Source organism: Thamnophis elegans, chromosome 15 (genome assembly GCF_009769535.1).
Source record: "Thamnophis elegans isolate rThaEle1 chromosome 15, rThaEle1.pri, whole genome shotgun sequence".
Taxonomy (NCBI): domain Eukaryota; kingdom Metazoa; phylum Chordata; class Lepidosauria; order Squamata; family Colubridae; genus Thamnophis; species Thamnophis elegans.
Genome location: NC_045555.1, coordinates 17,850,628 through 17,869,246, shown reverse-complemented (window position 1 = coordinate 17,869,246; position 18,619 = coordinate 17,850,628). Strand labels below are relative to the sequence as shown.

Here is an 18,619-nt window from a genome sequence, read left to right as displayed (position 1 = left end):
CTCTATTCCCACCCCACTCTGGGGGCAGCCAGAGGTGGCATTTGTCAGTTCTCTGAACTACTCAAAATTTCCTCTACCGGTTCTTCAGAACCTGTCAGAACCTGCTGGATTTCACCCCTGACCTTCATGTTTATAACCACTCATCTTCTTCAGAAATAAATCTTGTATTTATTCTACACACCTTATCAATCTCTTCCTTTGTATCCTCTTCATTCCAATCCAAAAGTTTCAATTTGGTAAAGTTTTAATAACCTTTTCCTAATATCATCATCAGAATCTTCTGAGATTGCTCTAAATCTCAAACGAATTTTCATCTCTCCATTCCAAGTAACTGCTGCCAAATTATCTAATTCTCTTTTCAGTTTTTTATTTATAACTTCATATTTTCCAGAACTTCCACTTAGCCATTCATTTGTTCCATAACTTGTTGTATCGCTCTAGACAATTACAAAGCTTCTTCTTCACTTCTTTAATCTCCTCTGTCGTCTTTACATCTTTTTGATACTTTATTTTCCCCCCCAAAAGATGACAATTTAGTAGCCAGTTATGTTAGTCAATTTAGTGTCAACTGATTGGCTAACCTATTGCCCAATTCTCAATGTTCTGAAGTAAATCTAGCGTAATTCCCCTCTCTGTATATTGCTCTAATGATCTTCTCCTCCCTCAGTTAGTTTTACTGCTTTCGCCAATGGTTTCCAATCATAAAATTGTAATCCAAAAAAGAAAGTGTCTCGCTTACAAGGGATAGAATAAAAGGCAAGCTTTTCCTTTCCCCCCGTTTTGTCACTGTATGCCCTTAATACTTTCATCTCAAATGGCACTCCATACACTCTATAGTTACACTCAGCATCACAGTTTGGCTGATCTTTTGTTCTGAAAAATCCACCAATTGCAATCTTAAACACTCAAAAAGCCATTTGGAACTATTTCCCACAGAAAAGAAAACACTGGGAGCCACAAAATCCTTCCCATGCCTGACTATTTCCTGAGAGACCATAAAACTAGCATATGTAGTTGAATTTAATATTCTGTTTCCTTCTGAAACTTCTTCTATTTCTATTTCTATTTCTATTTCTGTTTCTGTTTCTGTTTCTGTTTCTATTTCTTCTATTTCTATTTCTATTTCTATTTCTATTTATTTCTATTATTTATTAAATTTATAGGCCGCCCAATCCCGAAGGACTCTTTTCTTGGATTTATCCATGGTTGGCCTACTGGGGGTTGAAAAGCTCAATAAATTGCATGCCAGTAGGTGTCGCATATTGGTGGTTGTGACACATATTTTGAGCAACAGGGAGCTGCAACAGAGGGATGAAAGAGCCACATGTGGCTGCAGAGCCGTGAGTTGCTGACCCCTGGCCTATACTCTTTAATAGTAAACAAAAAAACATTTCCATGAAAGTCTGGTTCATTTATCTATTTTAATTCCAATTTATTCAAAAGCACTTTCACCATTCTTTAACCTTTTAAACAAAGATCTCTTCTCTTTGTAATCATTTTAAATTTTCTTACATCCACTCCTTGTTAAGCTGTTCGCCAAAAGCTTTTGAAAAAATCTTTAAACCTTTTTAGTCCAGAAAGAATATTGACTCATAAGCTGCCTTTCAGAAAATCTCTCTTTAGCTGTAAATTAATTGCATCCAATAGTTTCAGAAAGTCTTTGTGTGAATCTTGTATCCCCACCATCGTTATGAGTTTGATTGAATTCCCTCAACTCCAAGCTGTTCAAGGCACAGAACCCTCAATACTTGCAGTCTAGTCCAGTCATAAGGAGCAGCTGCTGGGAGTGCAAATGAGCAAACTCACAATCTCACAATTTCTCCCTTATTGAGAAAGGTAGCACCAGCCAGAATGTGCCATCCATTGCAATGCTGTCCCTGCAACGTCACACAACTAGTCCACTACAGTTCCTCACTTGGAAACACCAATAATCCTTCCTCCTGTAGAAACAACTGTTCTGACCCCAGCCTTAGCAGAAACAAGAAACAGACTCCTCGTCACGAAAAACCCCTCTTTATTTTCCTCATGTGAATTAATGGCATTCACCCACCAAAAGGTCCAGGCATTAGTCCTTCAAGGAGTTAACTGCAGTACAGACCTTATCAGTTCCTTGAGATGATTGCAAGGCTATGAGCTCCAGATGAAAAGCTGCAAAGCAAGTTCTGGCAAGCAGTCTTTGTGGCATGAAACACAATGAGCCAAAATCCTCAGAACTATGAACTGTTGTCTCCTACAACAACCACTCTCCTTTCCTTCTATTTATTCCCCAGCCAGGGAAGGGCCATTCAATGTCCATGTGTGCCTTGCTTCCCAAGTGGACTCCTTGTCCTCCATTGTTCACCTCTCCTAACAGCTCTGTGCATATGTGCATCTGGAACAGGCCCCAGCTGTTATTCCTCCCCACTTATCTCAGCTTCCAAAGGCAGAGCAGAGCATCCATCAGAACCTTCCCCAGACTCCAGAGCTGGCCCAAGTTCCTCCCCAACCTCCTCATCATCTGACTCTGCCGCCAGCTCTGCTGGCAGTTGGCGGGCCACAACAGCAACATTTTATGGAAAAAGTAACTAGGTAACATGGCTAACGTGACAACCTCTATGTTTTTTGTCCTAGCAAGCATCATCTCAGTCAGCTGGTCTCTGACTCAGATTCTGAAATGGACAGCACAGAGCAACTAGCCCTGGGTAGCACGGACACACTTTCTAGTGGACATAATGCTGATCTAGAGGCTGCCAAACGCCTTGCAAAAAGGCTGTACAACTTGGATGGTTTCAAAAAGGCAGACGTAGCTCGTCATCTGGGGAAGAAGTAAGTATGCGTAGGTATTTTGAAAAAGTTTCCTCATCCAGATTTTATTCAGATTTTATTTTATTCACTCGATAAAGAAATATGGCTGCCTGGTGTTGTCCTACATACCGTATTTTTCAGAGTATAAGACACACCTTTTCCCCCAAAAAAGAGGGTGAAAGCTGGGTGTGTCTTATACACTGAATGCAGCATTTTTGACCTCCTGAAACCCCATCCCCTTTGTAAAAATGGATGTGCAGAGGGTTTGGGAGGCCTGCAAAGTGCTCCTGCAGGTTGGAGAGGGCAAAAATGAGCAAAAAGTGGGCTGTTTTTTCCTTGTTTTTGCCCCCTCCCCCCAGCCCCCAGGAGCACTCTACAAGCCTCCCAAAGCCTATGCATGCCCTGTTTTTTTGCAAAAAAACGAGCCCATTTTTGCCCCCGCCCTAGCCTCCAGGAGCCCTTTGCAGGCCTCTCAAACTCTGCATGCCCTGTTTGCTGAGGTGGCACAGTGGGTAGAGTGCAGTACTGCAGGCCACTTCAGCTGACTGCTATCTGCAGTTCAGCGGTTCAAATCTCACCGGCTCAGGGTTGACTCAGCCTTCCATCCTTGCGAGGTGGGTAAAATGAGGACCCAGATTGTGGGGGCGATATGCTGACTCTGTAAACCGCTTAGAGAGGGCTGAAAGCCCTATGAAGCGGTATATAAGTCTAACTGCTATTGCTATTTTTCACCAAAAAAAAAAAAAAAAAAAGGCGTGCAGAGGGTTTGGGAGGCCTGCAGAGTGCAAAAACTTTTTTTTAATTTACCTCTTCAAAATCTTGGTCTGTCTTATATTCCGGTGCATCTTATAATCCAAAAAATATGGTAGCTCTCTTAAGAGAAAATGATTATGGCTCCAGTAGGTATGCCATAACTTTCATAATAGAAACAATGGAGGAAGCTCTTGTTTCGTTTCACAAACATTGTTGGTAATGTTGTTGCTATGGCCTGTATAGCTTATGGACACAGGGTGGCTTATCCTCTTTTCTTTTCTAGCTTGGTAGCAATAGGGATGTGGTGGCTCAGTGGCTAAGATGCCTAGCTCGTTGATCAGAAAGGTCGGCACTTGGCAGTTCAAATCCCTAGTGCCATGTAACGGAGTGAGCTCCCGTTACTTGTCCCAGTTTCTGCCAACCTAGCAGTTCGAAAAGCACGTAAAAATTGCAAGTAGAAAGATAGGAACCACCTTTGGTGGGAAGGTAACAGTGCTCTGCTCCATATGTCTTCGGTGTTCAGTCATGCTGGCCACATGACCACGGAGATGTCTTCGGACAGCGCTGGCTCTTCAGCTTTGAAACAGAGATGAGAACCACCCCCTAGAGTCGGGAACAACTAGAACATATGTGCAAAGAGAACTTTTACCTTAGCAATATTCCCACAAGTGCAAATATACTATGGTTGCTACAGTCTAGTTGTATTAGAACACAGGATGGGGAAGTGTAATCGAAAAATAACAAATCTGGGCGCTTTTCTTCTCCTTACTGTTTGTCATGATCTATTCTTCAGTTGTTAATCCATCTCATGTAGCAATTCTATAAACAAGATATTTCTTTCATTTCCAGTAACGATTTCAGTAAGACAGTAGCAGGGGAGTATCTCAAGTTCTTTGAATTCACTGGAATGACTCTGGACCAAGCTCTTAGGTAAGTATCCAAGGAGGGACCTCTGAAGTTTTCAGAAAGATTGAGTTTAACAAAGTTTCAGGGATAAATTAACGTAGCTGCAGTAGTTTTCAAGTTTAACTTTTATTTACATTGATTTAGTAAGACTTATCAGATTTCATGTATTTCTTTAGCCATAGCAGCTCACCAGATTTTGCTTAATCTATTTGTGCTGCCTACAGTATGGGCAGTCCTCAACTTACATGGCAATTGAAACTTGAATTGCCATCACTAAATGATGCAGTTTTGCAACTATATTGATTAGCATGAGATGCGGTGGCTCAGTGGCTTGTCGATCAGAAGGTCAGCAGTTTGACGATTCGAAACCCTAGCACCGTGTAACAGAGTGAGCTCCTGTTACTTGTCCCAGCTTTTGCCAACCTAGCAGTTTGAAAGCACATAAAAAGTGCAAGTAGAAAAATAGGGACCACTTTGGTGGGAAGGTAACAGCGCTCCATGCCCCTTTGGTGTTTAGTTATGTCGGCCACATGACTACAGAGACATCTTCGGACATGCTGGCCCTTCGGCTTTGAAACAGAGATGAGTACTGTCCCCTAGAGTCAGGAACGACTAGCACATAAGTGTGAAGGGAATCCTTACCTTTACCTTATATTGATTAGCAATGGCAGATATTGTTAGGCAAGGGAACTTTCTGCTAGGTTGCTACAACCAAAGTTGTTGGAGAAATTGGCAGGAAGTTGCACATCCCAGGCCCACAGGCAGGTGACTGCTGTTTGGTGTGGGAGAGAGCAAGGGGGTGTGTGGGGATGCAAGGGAGGGTACAGAAAGGGTGTGAGGGGGTGCCAAGAAGTGCTGCATGGGCTGGGGAGGGTCTGCAGGGGTACAAGTGGCTGGCGCAGTAGAAGCACAAAGCACAAGCATCCTCCCCACTGACTTTTTGGGGAAGCCAACAGAGAAGGTTGCAAATTGCAAAATTGTGATCACATGATTGTGGGAGATTTGATAATTGGCTGAACACCTAGTTTATGATCAAGTGATCACGAGAATTCTGGGATGGCTAGACCTCTAAGGACCAGTGGGAGTAGGATGTAAGTGGTGCACTTGACCTTGCTCTTCTAGACCGCTCAGCAGCTTTTGATACTATAAATAATGGTCTTTTTCTGGCCAGCTTCAGTGGTTGAGAGTAGGCAGCTCCATATTGTGCTGGCCCTTCTCCTTCCTTCTAAATCTGCTTCCAGCCAGGGTTCATAGGACAGGAGAAGCCCAGCCACTACATTCTATGTGGAGTGCTGTAGGACGTGGTGCTCTCTCTCCTCTCCTGTTTAACATTTAAATGGAGAAAGGGCTTCCAAATATGTTCCCCGTTTCAATATAAAAGATGTCCATTTATGTAAATCATTTTTCCACATTTTTGTTTAAAAAGGATCTTACAGATCAATTCCAAAAACAAGGTGCAGAGTAGTTCTTTATTTAGGCCCAAAATGGGGCACAGGGGTGTGGGACATGGGACACCCCCCCCATGGCCCATTTTTACTCCCAGGAGGCTGCAGGGAGGCCTACTAGGCCCAAAATGGGGTGTGGGGGACAGCAATACCCCCTCCAACCTGTTTTTGTCCCAGGGGGGTGCAGGAGGCCACGTGCTGCCTATCACACCTCCTGGCCATGCCATCATGGCCATGCCCACTCAGCCAGACATTAGGGCAGAGAACCAGTTGTTAAATTATTTGAATCCCACTACTGGAGCCAATGCCCTTTACAAAAAAACCAGGTAGCATAAACTCCTGGGACTCTTTCTCTTTAGTGCCGAATCCCATGATTCAGGAGGGAGCAAGGCGCTTCAAGTAGAGTAGCAGCAACTTGTTGGCTACTTTTCCCATAAATTGGCAGAAGATTTATTTCCTGTTTGTTTGGTGGTGGTGTTTTTTTAATCCATAGCTCCTGGCTGGATCTGGCCAATTTTCACACTAAATTTTTCCTTGCCAGCTTCTCCTTACCACACTAAATTTGATTCTGTTTTTTTTTTTAATAATTTTTTTTTATTTTCAAAACAAACATACAAATCCTCCTTCTTTACATACTGTAGAAAGTGTATCAGTTGGTTACAAAAGGCTTTTGTGCATCTCTTTCACTGTCATCAAATATAATTCATATTAATTCTAATATCTTAACTCAGATATTTATTATATTAAATTTGATTCTGTTTTGAGAGTGTGATTCCCCTGAACTTTTACACAATTTCTTTCCATTGGGTTGGGGAAAAAAATAAAAGGAACAAAATAAAAATAATTTCTCAATATTACAAGAGTTTTATTACAACCAGCATGGTTGGGAAGTGTTCAGGAACAATTATTCGATTATTCCAAAATTAGATTTTACTATGAATATCCTGATTCTAGACCTCTGTGTCTCTGCTTCAGCTATCCCCTGCTACATTTCTGGCATGGTGAGATGGCACAGCTTGTTGGTGACCTGTGCGAGAGTGTTTTGGAATTGTAGCCTTTGGCAAGGAGCTGTTGCTATGGTGTTGATGGGACTAAGATGGGAAAGCTTCACTGTTCCAGAGTAAAAGCAGGAAGTCCTAGAGCAGTGGCTATTACACTTGAGCAGGGATGTCAAACTCAAGGCCTGAGCTGGATCTGGCCCGCGGGGTGCTTAAATCTGGCCTGTGGAGCTGCCCTGGAAACAGTGAAGGATTGGCCTGCAATGCCTCTGCCAGCGAAAATGGAACTCTGGAGGGTCATTTTTGCTGGCAGAGGATTGCAGGAGGCTGTCACAGCAGAAAACGGAGCTTGGGAGGCCATTTTCTCTGGAAGATTTCTTGAACCACCACAGGCACCCCAACACGAGTGACATCGAGCAGGCCATGCCCATCCTGGCCATAGCCACCCTGAGGTCAAACACAACCCTGGTGCAGCACTCAATGAAATTGAGTTTGACACCTCTGCACTTGTCTTCCTTTTCTCTTCAGGTCTTTTCTGAAGGAGCTGGCCCTGATGGGAGAAACTCAAGAACGGGAGCGGATCCTAGCTCACTTTTCACAACGCTATTACGAGTGCAATCCCAAAACCATCCCTTCTGAAGGTGATATAAAATGAATTAAAAACATAAAGGAGTAGATAAGGCCTTTCAACTTATTACTTCTCGTTGTGTAAACGTCTTCTACTTAGGCAGACACTGTCCTGCGGCTTTCACTAGAGCAGAGGTCTCCAACCTTGGCGACTTTTAGACTTGTGGACTTCAACTCCCAGAGTTCCTCAGCTAGCAAAGCTGGCTGAGGAATTCTGGGAGTTGAAGTACAAAGTCACCAAGGTTAGAGACCCCTGCACTGGAGCACTGTCACTCAGTCCCAGCACCTTGGCTGAGATGGAATAAAGCATTGCCAGGAATGCACAAGCATAGTAAGATGATTTGCCTGGTAGAACAGAGACCTGGATGACCCCAATGCTAGCAGCTTTTTATAACATGCTAAAATCTGGGTTTTTTCCCCTTTGATGACTGGGCCAGGAAGTTAAGTGGATCTATTTTAGCAGTTATTGGAATAAATGCACAAGCTGCCTCAACCATGTGTTGTAATTCCTACTAGTGGTTTTCCTGACAATTAATTAGAACAATTAATCAGTGGAACGACTTGCCTCTAGAAGTTGTAAATGCTCCAACACTGGAAGTTTTTAAGAAGAGATTGGATAACCATTTGTCTGAAGTGGTGTAGTGTTTCCTGCCTAAGCAGGGGGTTGGACTAGAAGACCTCCAAGGTCCCTTCCAGCTTCTATTCTATTCTATACTATTCCATTTCATTCTGGTTGCTGTTTGTTTATAACTGGACGCTAGCCATCCAGAGTCAATTAGGCAGTTATACAAAATAAATAAATAAGTAGAAGACTGGAAGCTCATCAACAAAACACTGGCAGATAGAGGGTCTTGCCTTTGTCTACAGTTAGCACCATGTATCAAGGCTGTAAGGGGATGCTCAGTGGCTAAGATGCTGAGCTAAGATGTCGATCAGAAAAGTCAGCAGTTCGACGGTTCAAATCCCTAGTGCTGTGTAATGGAGTGAGCTCCTGTTACTTGTCCCCGCTTCTGCCAACCTACCAGTTCGAAAGCATGTAAAATGCAAGTAGAAAAATAAGAACCACCTTTGGTGGGAAGGTAACAGTGTTCCGTGCGCCTTCGGTGTTTAGTCATGTCGGCCACATGACCACGGAGACATCTTCGGACAGCGTTGGGTCTTCAGCTTTGAAACAGATGAGCACCGTCCCCTAGAGTCAGCAATGACTAGCATATATGTGCGAGGGGAAGCTTTACCTTTACCTTTATCAAGGCGATTCCTTCTGATTTCAGGAAGATACATGAGGAAGAGGCTGGATTCTAAAAATTATTTAAGCTTTGCTCTGTGCATATGAAGCTAAAAACATCTTGCTTCATTATATCCGCTTCCTTCGGAAAAGAACACTGGACGTTTATAATGCCTTTAAATGTCTGCAAAAGTGGTAACTTACAAGCAGAATATAAGTGATGGCAACAAGCACCACAACAAGGAATCTTATATTTGGTGGTCCCATCATTCTAGAACCAGAGTGCTTTAAAACTGAAACTAGCCATGCACATTTTGGTGAGAAAATTTAGAAAGGCAATGTCTAGCTCAGTTTTAATATAAATGAAAATTTCCCTTCAAAGAATCTTGAAATCATTTCTTAGGAATTGTTTTTGTGAAATATATACAGTAATGGCCAAAATTGTGGAAACCTTTTAGGAAAAATGTACAGTATTTTTGAGGTTTGATGGCTAATAACACCACTTTTCTGGGAGTAGTACCATAAATTTATATATCAGTGGAAAGATAATTTAATCAAGAATGTAATGCAATAGCTTTTATGATGAAGGATTTGCTATTAGAATAGCAGTTATAAAGAAGAAAAGTGAAACATATAGGAAAATGACATACAAAAATTATTACCATAGAAAAATCAAGATATACAAAAATTATCACCATGTCAGTTAATACTTAGTTGAGTAGCGTTTAGCATGAATTATGGCCTTGCAACATCTTCCCATGGAGTGAACCAAGTCTTTTAGTTCTGCAGCTGTTATAATGTGAAACCAAGATTGAACGATTGCTTCTGTTAACTGGATTTTAATGCTGGCTATATTTGGGTATCACTTTTCATAGAATACAGATAATTGAACAAACTTTGTTGCATTACATTCTTGATTAAATTATATTTCCATTGATATATAATTTTATGGTCCTACTCGGAAAAAAAGTGGTGTTATTAGCCATCAAGCCTCAAAAATACACTTTTCCCAAAAAGTTTGCACAATTTTGGCTACTACTGCATACATATCTTCTCTTCCAAATATTCATTGTAACAGTGAATTATCTTGCAATAGGTGCAACAAGGGTTTAGCAGTTTTACTTCCATTTTTCTATATATGCATGAAGATGTGTTTTCTTTAAAATTAATAATAAAAAAGTAAATAAGATTTTTTTTTCTCCAGTGAGGGTTACACATTAGAAGTTAATTAACAATAAGTACAATAAGAAGTGGCCAAACTGATTATTTCTCTTTGGTGCTTGTGCCACAGATGGAGCCCATACTCTGGCGTGTGCCTTGATGCTTTTAAATACAGACCTACATGGATACGTAAGTGCCTTATTCCTTTTAAGTCATCAAACCTGGTGCATTTGAGATGAGGGTAGTGAAAGAAAAAAAGAAAAATGGCTGCTGGATGGATCTCTTCTCTCCAGGACAGGGGTTGGTTCCAGCCGCCATTACTACCGGTTCAGTAGTAAAAAAAATTGCTCACTTTGCTCACATGCATGCCAGATGCGCTCTCCGTGCTCGTGCACATTTTCATTTAAAATGATCTGCACATGCGCACAAACGAATAAAATTACATTTTTAAAATGATGATTGTTCTGTGCATGTGCAGAACAGAAAATCAAGATGGTGCGCCGATCATAGAACTGGTACGGTCACATGTCTGCCAGAATTACTACCTATTCGGCCAAAGATAAATGACCATGGAGACACAGAATCCCAGGGCTGGGTGGGTAAGGAGTCTCCAGAAGACCATTTTAAGCCCTGCAGGTTGCCAACTCTCTTTGGCTTCTCCTGCAGTCAGAATATTCACATGGAGGAGGATTCACTTTACAGGTAATCCTTGAGTTATGACACTTCACTTAGCGACCATTCGAAGTTGCAACATAACACCCCCCCCCCAAGTACTTACAACACAGTCCTGAGCAGGGTGAAATTTATTATTATTTATTAATTAGACTTATATACCGCTTCATAGGACTTTCAGCCCTCTCTAAGCGGTTTACAAATTTTTTAGCAAATTGAGTCAGCAACTTGCCCCCACAGTCCGGGTCTCATTTCACCCACCTCGGAAGGATGGAAGGCTGAGTCGACCTGAGTCGGTGAGATTTGAACCGCTGAACTGCAGATCGCAGTCAGCTAAAGTGGCCTGCAGTACTGCACCCTAACCACTGCGCCACCTCGGCTCTTATTCATCAAGTTCTGCCAGATTTTGGAGAACCGGTAGTGAAATTTTGAGTAGTTGCAATATCCTTCCCCCAGGAGTGGGGAGTGAATGAGGATTTTGCAGTATCCTTCCCTGACATGCCCACCAAGCCACGCTCACAGAACCAGTAGTAAAAAAAATTGAATTTCACCACTGGCCCTGAGGTTACAAATGTTGCAATACCATGGCAGTGGTTCACCCTTACAAACGACTGAAGAGGGTAATGAAACAATTGCCCTGCCTAGACTCCCCACTCTCAGCCAGCTATCCATGTGCAATGGGTCTGTGGAGAGACTCAGTTACCTAGTTGAGATTTAGCATGGAGATTTAGCTCTCCTTCCACTCTGCTGCGGTTTTCTTTGTCTGTTCCAGGTGCTCCAAAAGTGGAGCAGTGAGAGGAGAGGGAGACAGGGATGAGCGCACCATGCTTGGCTTCTTTGACTCACCGTGTCATGCCCCCATCGGAGTCTGAATCCAAGCAGGAAGATAAACAGTTGACAGAGAACAGGAGAGTGGATCTATTGGCTGTGGAAGAAAACTGGGGAAGAGCAAAGTGAGGCTCGACAGAGTAGGGGACAGGTAGAACAAGGAAAGAAGGGGTTCAGATGAAGACCAACGTCCACCCCCTCCTCATCCTAGGGTGCACAGGGAAGAAGGCAAAAGAAAGCAACATGGGTTGCGAGGGAGGAAAGGGCCCGAATTCCCTTCACAAGTCACACCTGGGGATGGAGTTTAAAGGAGAGGAAATTGGGAGAAGTGGGAGCAAACACCGAGTTCAACTGCTTATCTGAGTTCCTGGCATCCTTTCTACTGATTTGATTTACTGCCATGCTACTTCACTTCTGGAACTCCTTATCTTGCGTGCCCTGCCAGATTAATTACCTTATCTTGCCTTGTTGGATTTATAATTGGAAATTTTCTGCTTACAACATTTGGACTTGAGTATTTTCAGCCAAAGGCTGTTGCAAGTTTGTGGAAGAGCTTTTCTCCAGGCCGGAGAATTGAATGGGACATTGTGGGCACAGTTGGTGTTAATAAAGGGACTCATACCGGTTCTCTGGCTGTGTTGCCTTCGTGCCACGCCCCGGGTCATCATACATCGAGGCTGCCTGCCACTTTTGGAGTGCCTGGTAAGTCTCCCCCAAAGGCTTCCAGTTTTGGTGCAGAAAAGCATTGCCTGCCGACTGGAGGCTTTGAGGCAGCAAAATTGCATTGTTTCAAGCCTCCCGTCAGCATACAAACAGAGACTGGAAGCTTCTGGATGTCGTGATTCATGGGACTTTGAGACCCATTCTCTGCAAAAGCAGATCGTTGCCTGAAATCTTGTGAGATCAAGGCACCAGAAGCTTCCAGCTCTGCGCAAAAAGTGTTCTCACGCCAATAGGACACTTTGAGGCAGTGAAATCACACTGCCTCAAAGACTCCCATTATCCGTGATCACTTTTCGTGTAGAGACTGGAAGCTTCTAGGGGCTGTGATCTCGAGTGACTTGTCAGAGAAAGGAGCTACTAATCTATCATTAATTATCACTGATAAAGTTCTGTACTTATATTTGTTTTTTTTAAAAAAAGCCACATCCACCATCCACTACTACCTGTACTACTACAATACTACCTGTATTTTGTGACCTATTTTTCCAGAATACTTAATGAAAAAGTCTTGCAAAACTTATGATCTAGTCACTTTTCCTTCTTTCCTTGCTTTCTCCTTATAGAATATTGGGAAGCGAATGTCCTGCTCGGATTTCATTGGGAATCTGGAAGGTCTCAATCAAGGCAGTGATTTCCCCAGAGAACTACTCAAGGTAAATCCAATTAGAGGTCTTCCTGGAAAAACAGGGCAATATAAGGGAATTGTTGCTTGTCGATTTTACTAAGCTAGTTCCCGAGATCTGGCAAGTCCAGGAGAGTTGTGTTTTTTTAATTCCAGTCCATCTTGGACTACAACTTTTTCAAGAGCAACCATACCTGCCATTATACTATTTATGGCAGCTCCCTGTTTCATTTTAGTAAAGAGCCTACTATGTGTGGGTATGGTGTGTATGGTGTGTGCATGTGCATTGAGAAATTTTATGTATTTACATATATGAGCCATGGTAGTGTAGTGGTTAGAGTACAGTACTGCAGGCTACTTCTGCTGCTGCCGGCTGCCTGCAATTTGGCCCAAATTGTTGGGGGCAATAGGCTGACTTTGTAAACAGCTTAGAGAGGGCTGTAAAGTACTGTAAAGCAGTATATGTCTAAGTGCTATTGCTGTTGCTATATTCTGTACATATGTATTTTGCTGGGGGATAAGAGATTTGGGGTGCATCTGGGTGTGGGGCAGATACAATGTGATTCCATAGAATATTTGTACAGGTAGATTGTGTATATATTCAAATCTGATATATTTTTGAAAGCTCAGAGGTGATATTCTACTGGTTCGGATCAGATCGTCCAAACTGGTAGCCGAAATCGCAGGTGGCTAGCTGACAAGCCCCTGGCTCTATGGCATCCCATTTAGGCCATTTTTTCCACCAAAAGTGCATGTGCGGATCTGCACACGCTCACATTTGTGAACCGGTAGAGAAGGTAAGTGTATTCCATCCCTGGGAAAGCTGCCTTTGGTACCTCATGTTTTGGAGGAAAACTGCCTTCATCCAAAGAAGTAGGGTAAGGCAGATTCACCATTCTGTATCTTAATGACACCACTTTATTCCCCTTGAAGCTTGTAGGAGATAAAATGTTCTAACTCAAAGGTATTTTTGTGTATTTATTGCTTTTTTGTTAAATGCTAAAGGTTTTTTTTTTTTAAAAAAATACAAAGCAAAAAGATCTGTTTCCTTGTTAAAGTTTTGTTTGAAAATATATCCATGTCTCTGAAAAGGGCAATGGAATTTCAACAGAGCAAGTTTTGTGCAGTAGTTTACCTAAACAAGTTAATGAGTTTTTTCCAAAATATTAGCATTATTTTATGGAGGGCTGTTTGGATCTTTCCCAACATTTAACCAACGGTGGGATTCAGCCAGTTTGCACTACTTCGGGAGAACCAGTTGTTAACTTTCTGAGCAGTTTGGTGAACTGGTTGCTGGAAGAAATCATTAGGGCAGAGATCCTATTGTTAAATTATTTGAATCTCACTACTGCACTTAACCAAATACTTATCAGCACTTATATTTTTAGAGACTATTCATATTTAAAATCCAGGAAGTTAGAACATTGTCCTGATTTGGGATTAAATCAGTATCTTATATTGATTAACTAAGGATTGTAACTCTGCTTTTAATTGGTCTTGCTGTTTTTAATTTAAAACTTTATAAACTACCCATTTTCATTTTGAATCTGAAGAATTTACAAATATACATATGTACCGTATTTTCACGACTATAAGCCGCACTGAAAATCCTAAAATTTGATCCAAAACCGGCAGTGCGGCTTATAACCCGGTGCGCTTTATATGTGGAAAAAGATCTCCCAGCTGCTTTGCTCCTCGCGACTGCAATAGATGTCCAGAAGCGGCTTTTGGGGCTAATGGGGATTGGATTTCCAGCTCGATAGCCCCTGCCGCTTCTGGACGTCTATGGCAGTTGTGAGGAGCCGAGGAGAGTGTGGAGAAGCGCGAAGGTTCTTGGTGCTCCGGGAAGCGGGAGAGGCACGCGGTTTGGTTTCTCCTCCCTGGATGTCGCAGTAGCAGCCCCAAACTCACCGATCTCAGTGTTTTTCGCATCGGGGCGTGCTGCAAGAGCATGCCCCGATGCGAAAAACACAGAGATCGGTGCGCTTGGGGCTGCTGCTGCGACGTCCAGGGAGGAGAAACCCAAACCGCGCGCCTCTCCCGCTTCCCGGAGCGCCAAGAACCTTCGCGCTCTTCTCCCACACTCTCCTCGGCTCCTCACAAACTGCCATAGACGTCCAGAAGCGGCAGGGGCTATCGAGCTGGAAATCCAATCCCCATAGCCCCAAAAGCCGCTTCTGGACATCTATTGCAGCGCGAGGAGCGGAGAAGAGCGCAAAGGTTCTTGGCGCTCCAGGAAGCCCCGAAAGCAGCTGGGAGAGGCGCGCGGTTGGTTCTCCTCCCTGGATGTCGCAGTAGCAGCCCAAACTCACCAATCTCAGTGTTTTTCGCATCAGGGTGTGCGCAAGAGCATGCCCCGATGCGGAAAAACACAGAGATCGGTGCGCTTGGGGCTGCTGCTGCGACGTCCAGGGAGGATAAACCAAGCCGTGCGCCTCTCCCAGCTGCTTTGCGGCTTCCTGGAGCGCCAAGAACCTTCACGCTCTTCTCCGCTCCTCGCGACTGCAACAGATGTCCAGAAGCGTCGGGAAACGTGCGGCTTATAACCCGGTGCGCTTTATATGTGGAAAAAGTTTGAAAAATTAACATTAATTGATACTGCGGCTTATAATCCGGTGCGGCTTTTGGTCGTGAAAATACGGTATAAAATCCAAGTGGGTTAGGTTGTATCAAGTTGGATTCCAATCTTACTGACTGCTGGGGCAAGGATATGCCTTCTTGACCCATTTTTAATATTGTAATAACCTGCAGATTTTTGAGTTACATTGCAGTAATCTCTTTGATTCTATGCATATTTATCTACTTTGAATCTCCATTTATTTCCCTTATCTTACCAAAAAGGATTTTCACTTGCTTACATCATGCATCCTAAATATATTAGTTTCTGCTTGTTATTCATCAAGGAGAAGCTAACTTTTGATTTGGTCTAATCATGATCATATCATGGTTAGAGTTAAATCTGTAGTTTGAAAAGTATCTTTGATGCAGTATGGAGAAACCATTATTTTAATATTCATCATTGACTTTAGTTGTCAAGAAATAGCCTTATCCTTTATAAACATCTCATTAATAAGATTTATAATTGCCTTCCTCCCTAATAATTAATATTTTTTATTTCTGCCAAGTTCTGTCCATCTTTATTTTAGATCACCAAAAGTAATGATCTTCCATAACTTCACTATGTAGATAGACCTTGGTCTCCTTAATATTTTATATTAAAGCAAACATTTCATTTCCTGTGCTTATGTTCATAATAAACTCTTTTAAGTTTTCTTTCAGGTAATAAACTGGTGTTACCTGCATAATTTGCTACCATTTTGTGCTCCAGTTGTGATTCCAGCTATCATTTGTTTTAAACATTTGTTTTCTAAATTAAACAGATATGATGAACAACATGCATCATTGTAAAGATTTCTCAGGATAATAATCCAATATTCTGGAAAATACCTTAATCTTAATACATTCCACATTCTGTTTTTGCTGTAGTCAGTGAAAAAAATGGTAATCTTATATTTCATGATTTATGTTACTTGTTTGATCTTGTATTCATCTTGACTTTCTTATAACCTGCTTGTTCATTTGTTTCCTGATGCATGGCTCAACTTTTTGTGAGATCATTAAGCAAAACTATGCTTGTGTGAAGAATTAGTCCAAACACTTAGTAATTTTCACATTTCCTTTCTTGGCATGGCATATATACAGATCTTTTCTAATCACTGTTTTTGTGAACATGCAGCAGTTAATATTTTCTTCTGAAGTTTTAAATAATTGTGCATAATTAAACTTTCCTCTGTGACAGTTTCTCTATAGCCTGCCATCTTCTCTTTCTGGTGGAGTTATTGAATAGTATCTTTTTTTGGGGGGGGAGGTTCTTACATTCTGTAATCCTTTTTTTAAACAATTCAGTAGAGCCTTTCCATCTTTCTTTATCATATTTATTAGTTGTTAATTTTATTTGAGTAATTATAAAATCAAGTATATCATTTTTCCTTTCCTTGCTATGTTCTTCTATTAGATCATAGCTTTCCTTGTTTTTTTCTTGCTTTATCCTGAAAGTCTGCATTATTATGTATTCTTTCTATTACCCAAGGAAATAATACGTTGTCCTTTCTGTGCCTACCAAACAAGCTTTCCTAATACCTGGCACTGAAAACTACTTAGATCTATTCATCTTTCAAATTGTGTTTTTTTTTTAATTTTTTATATATATTCTATTATTCCTCAGGTTCACCTTAACACACTAAGTTCCAGTATCCCTTATTTCTCCAACTTTTAGATTTCAATCACAAGGCATTACATTCAAGTTGAAAATGCCATTTAGTATAAATCCTTCCATTCCCCACTATCCCGTCAGAACTGAAGAAGCTTCTTGCATGAGAAGTGAAATGTCTTCAACCCCCTCCCCAAAAAAGTCTAGTTGCCTCTTGGAAGAAAAAAAATGCACCTTTGGGAAATCCATAGAAATACAACAAGGACGTGTGGTTAAAGAAGGTAGAAAAGAATAAAAAAAGAAGCTGAAATGAAAAAACTGGTAATAATAGCAAAAATGACAAAGATCAAGAATTGGTCAGCACCAAGTGAAGATGAACTGCATGTTTTTTCCTTGAAACATCTGACTGATCTACACCCCCTTGTTGCCAAACAATTTAACATATACTGCAAAGAGGTGAAACTGAAGAGTGGCTAACAATACGTACCTGGTAATGAAAGATCCAGCAAAAGGGACAGCACAGGCCAATTACCTTGCTTACCAACTACTCTCAAATTGCTAACTAGTGTGGTAGCTGATGTGATCCAACAGCATTTCATTGAAAACAAAGTGTTTCCACCTGAGCAGAAAGGAAACTGCCCCAACAGCACAGGAAGAAAAGATCAACTACTAATTGACAAGATGATTTTGGAAAACTAAGAGAAGGAAGACCAACCTGAATGTCACATGGATTGGTTACAAACAGGCATTTGACTCTCTGCCATGTGACTGGATAATCAAGTGCCTAGAAATATCAGAGGTCAATGGAAACTTCAGAAGGCATGTGCAAAGATCGATGGCACAATGGAAGACATGGTTGGCATGTCAATGGTGAGAGACTGGGAGAGGTTAATAACAAGAGAGCACAATTTCAAGGAGATTCACATTCACCACAATTATTTATCATTGCATTGATTTACTAAATAATTTGGGCCATACCTATCATTTTTTTTTAAAAAAAATGCCAGACTATCCCACCTCCTTTACATGGACAATTTGCAGCTATTTGGAAAAACACCTGAAATGGAATTGCTGCTCAACACTATTCATATATACAACCAAAATATTACAATGGAGTTTGGACTGGACAAATGCATCACACCATCAAACAGGTAAAAATAGTGAAAACTGAAGGAATGAAGATTTCCTATGGAAACAATATCAAGAGTCTGGACGAAGATGATAACTACAGATACCTGGGTATCCTTCTGGCTGACAACATCAAGTACAATGAAGTCAAGAAAAAAGTTAGAGGTAAATACATCAAGAGAATGAAGATGTTCTTAAAGTCCAAACTCAATGGAGGAAATACCATTAAGGCAATCAACACCTGGGCAATTTCAGTCATTAGGTATACAACTGGAATAGTGGACTGAACTTAAGCAAAACTAAAAGCCATGGGCAGGAAGACCAGAAAAATAATGACAATGAATCATGCCTTTCATCCTTGCAGTGACATTGATGGATTCTACATACCCAGGAAAATAGGTAGGTATGGAACATTGCAAGGATATCAGATGGTTGGAGATAGGGGTGGGTTTCAAAATTTAAAATTAAGAAAAAAAGTTTTTGTCCTCCCCGGTCCCCAGGAACACTCTGCAGGCATTAGAAGGGTTGGGGAAAGGC

The 18,619-nt window shown here is 41.6% G+C and overlaps 1 protein-coding gene across 1 annotated transcript in view; it reads left to right on the top strand.

The window, feature by feature from the left end:
* Window positions 1–18,619, top strand: part of PSD (pleckstrin and Sec7 domain containing) — a 70,450-nt gene that overhangs the window by 9,620 nt on the left and 42,211 nt on the right. The window contains exons 5-9 of the mRNA XM_032232155.1: window positions 2,611–2,808; window positions 4,384–4,467; window positions 7,415–7,527; window positions 10,030–10,088; window positions 12,686–12,775. Coding sequence (XP_032088046.1) covers window positions 2,611–2,808; window positions 4,384–4,467; window positions 7,415–7,527; window positions 10,030–10,088; window positions 12,686–12,775 — 544 coding nt within the window. The remainder of the gene's footprint in view (window positions 1–2,610; window positions 2,809–4,383; window positions 4,468–7,414; window positions 7,528–10,029; window positions 10,089–12,685; window positions 12,776–18,619) is intronic.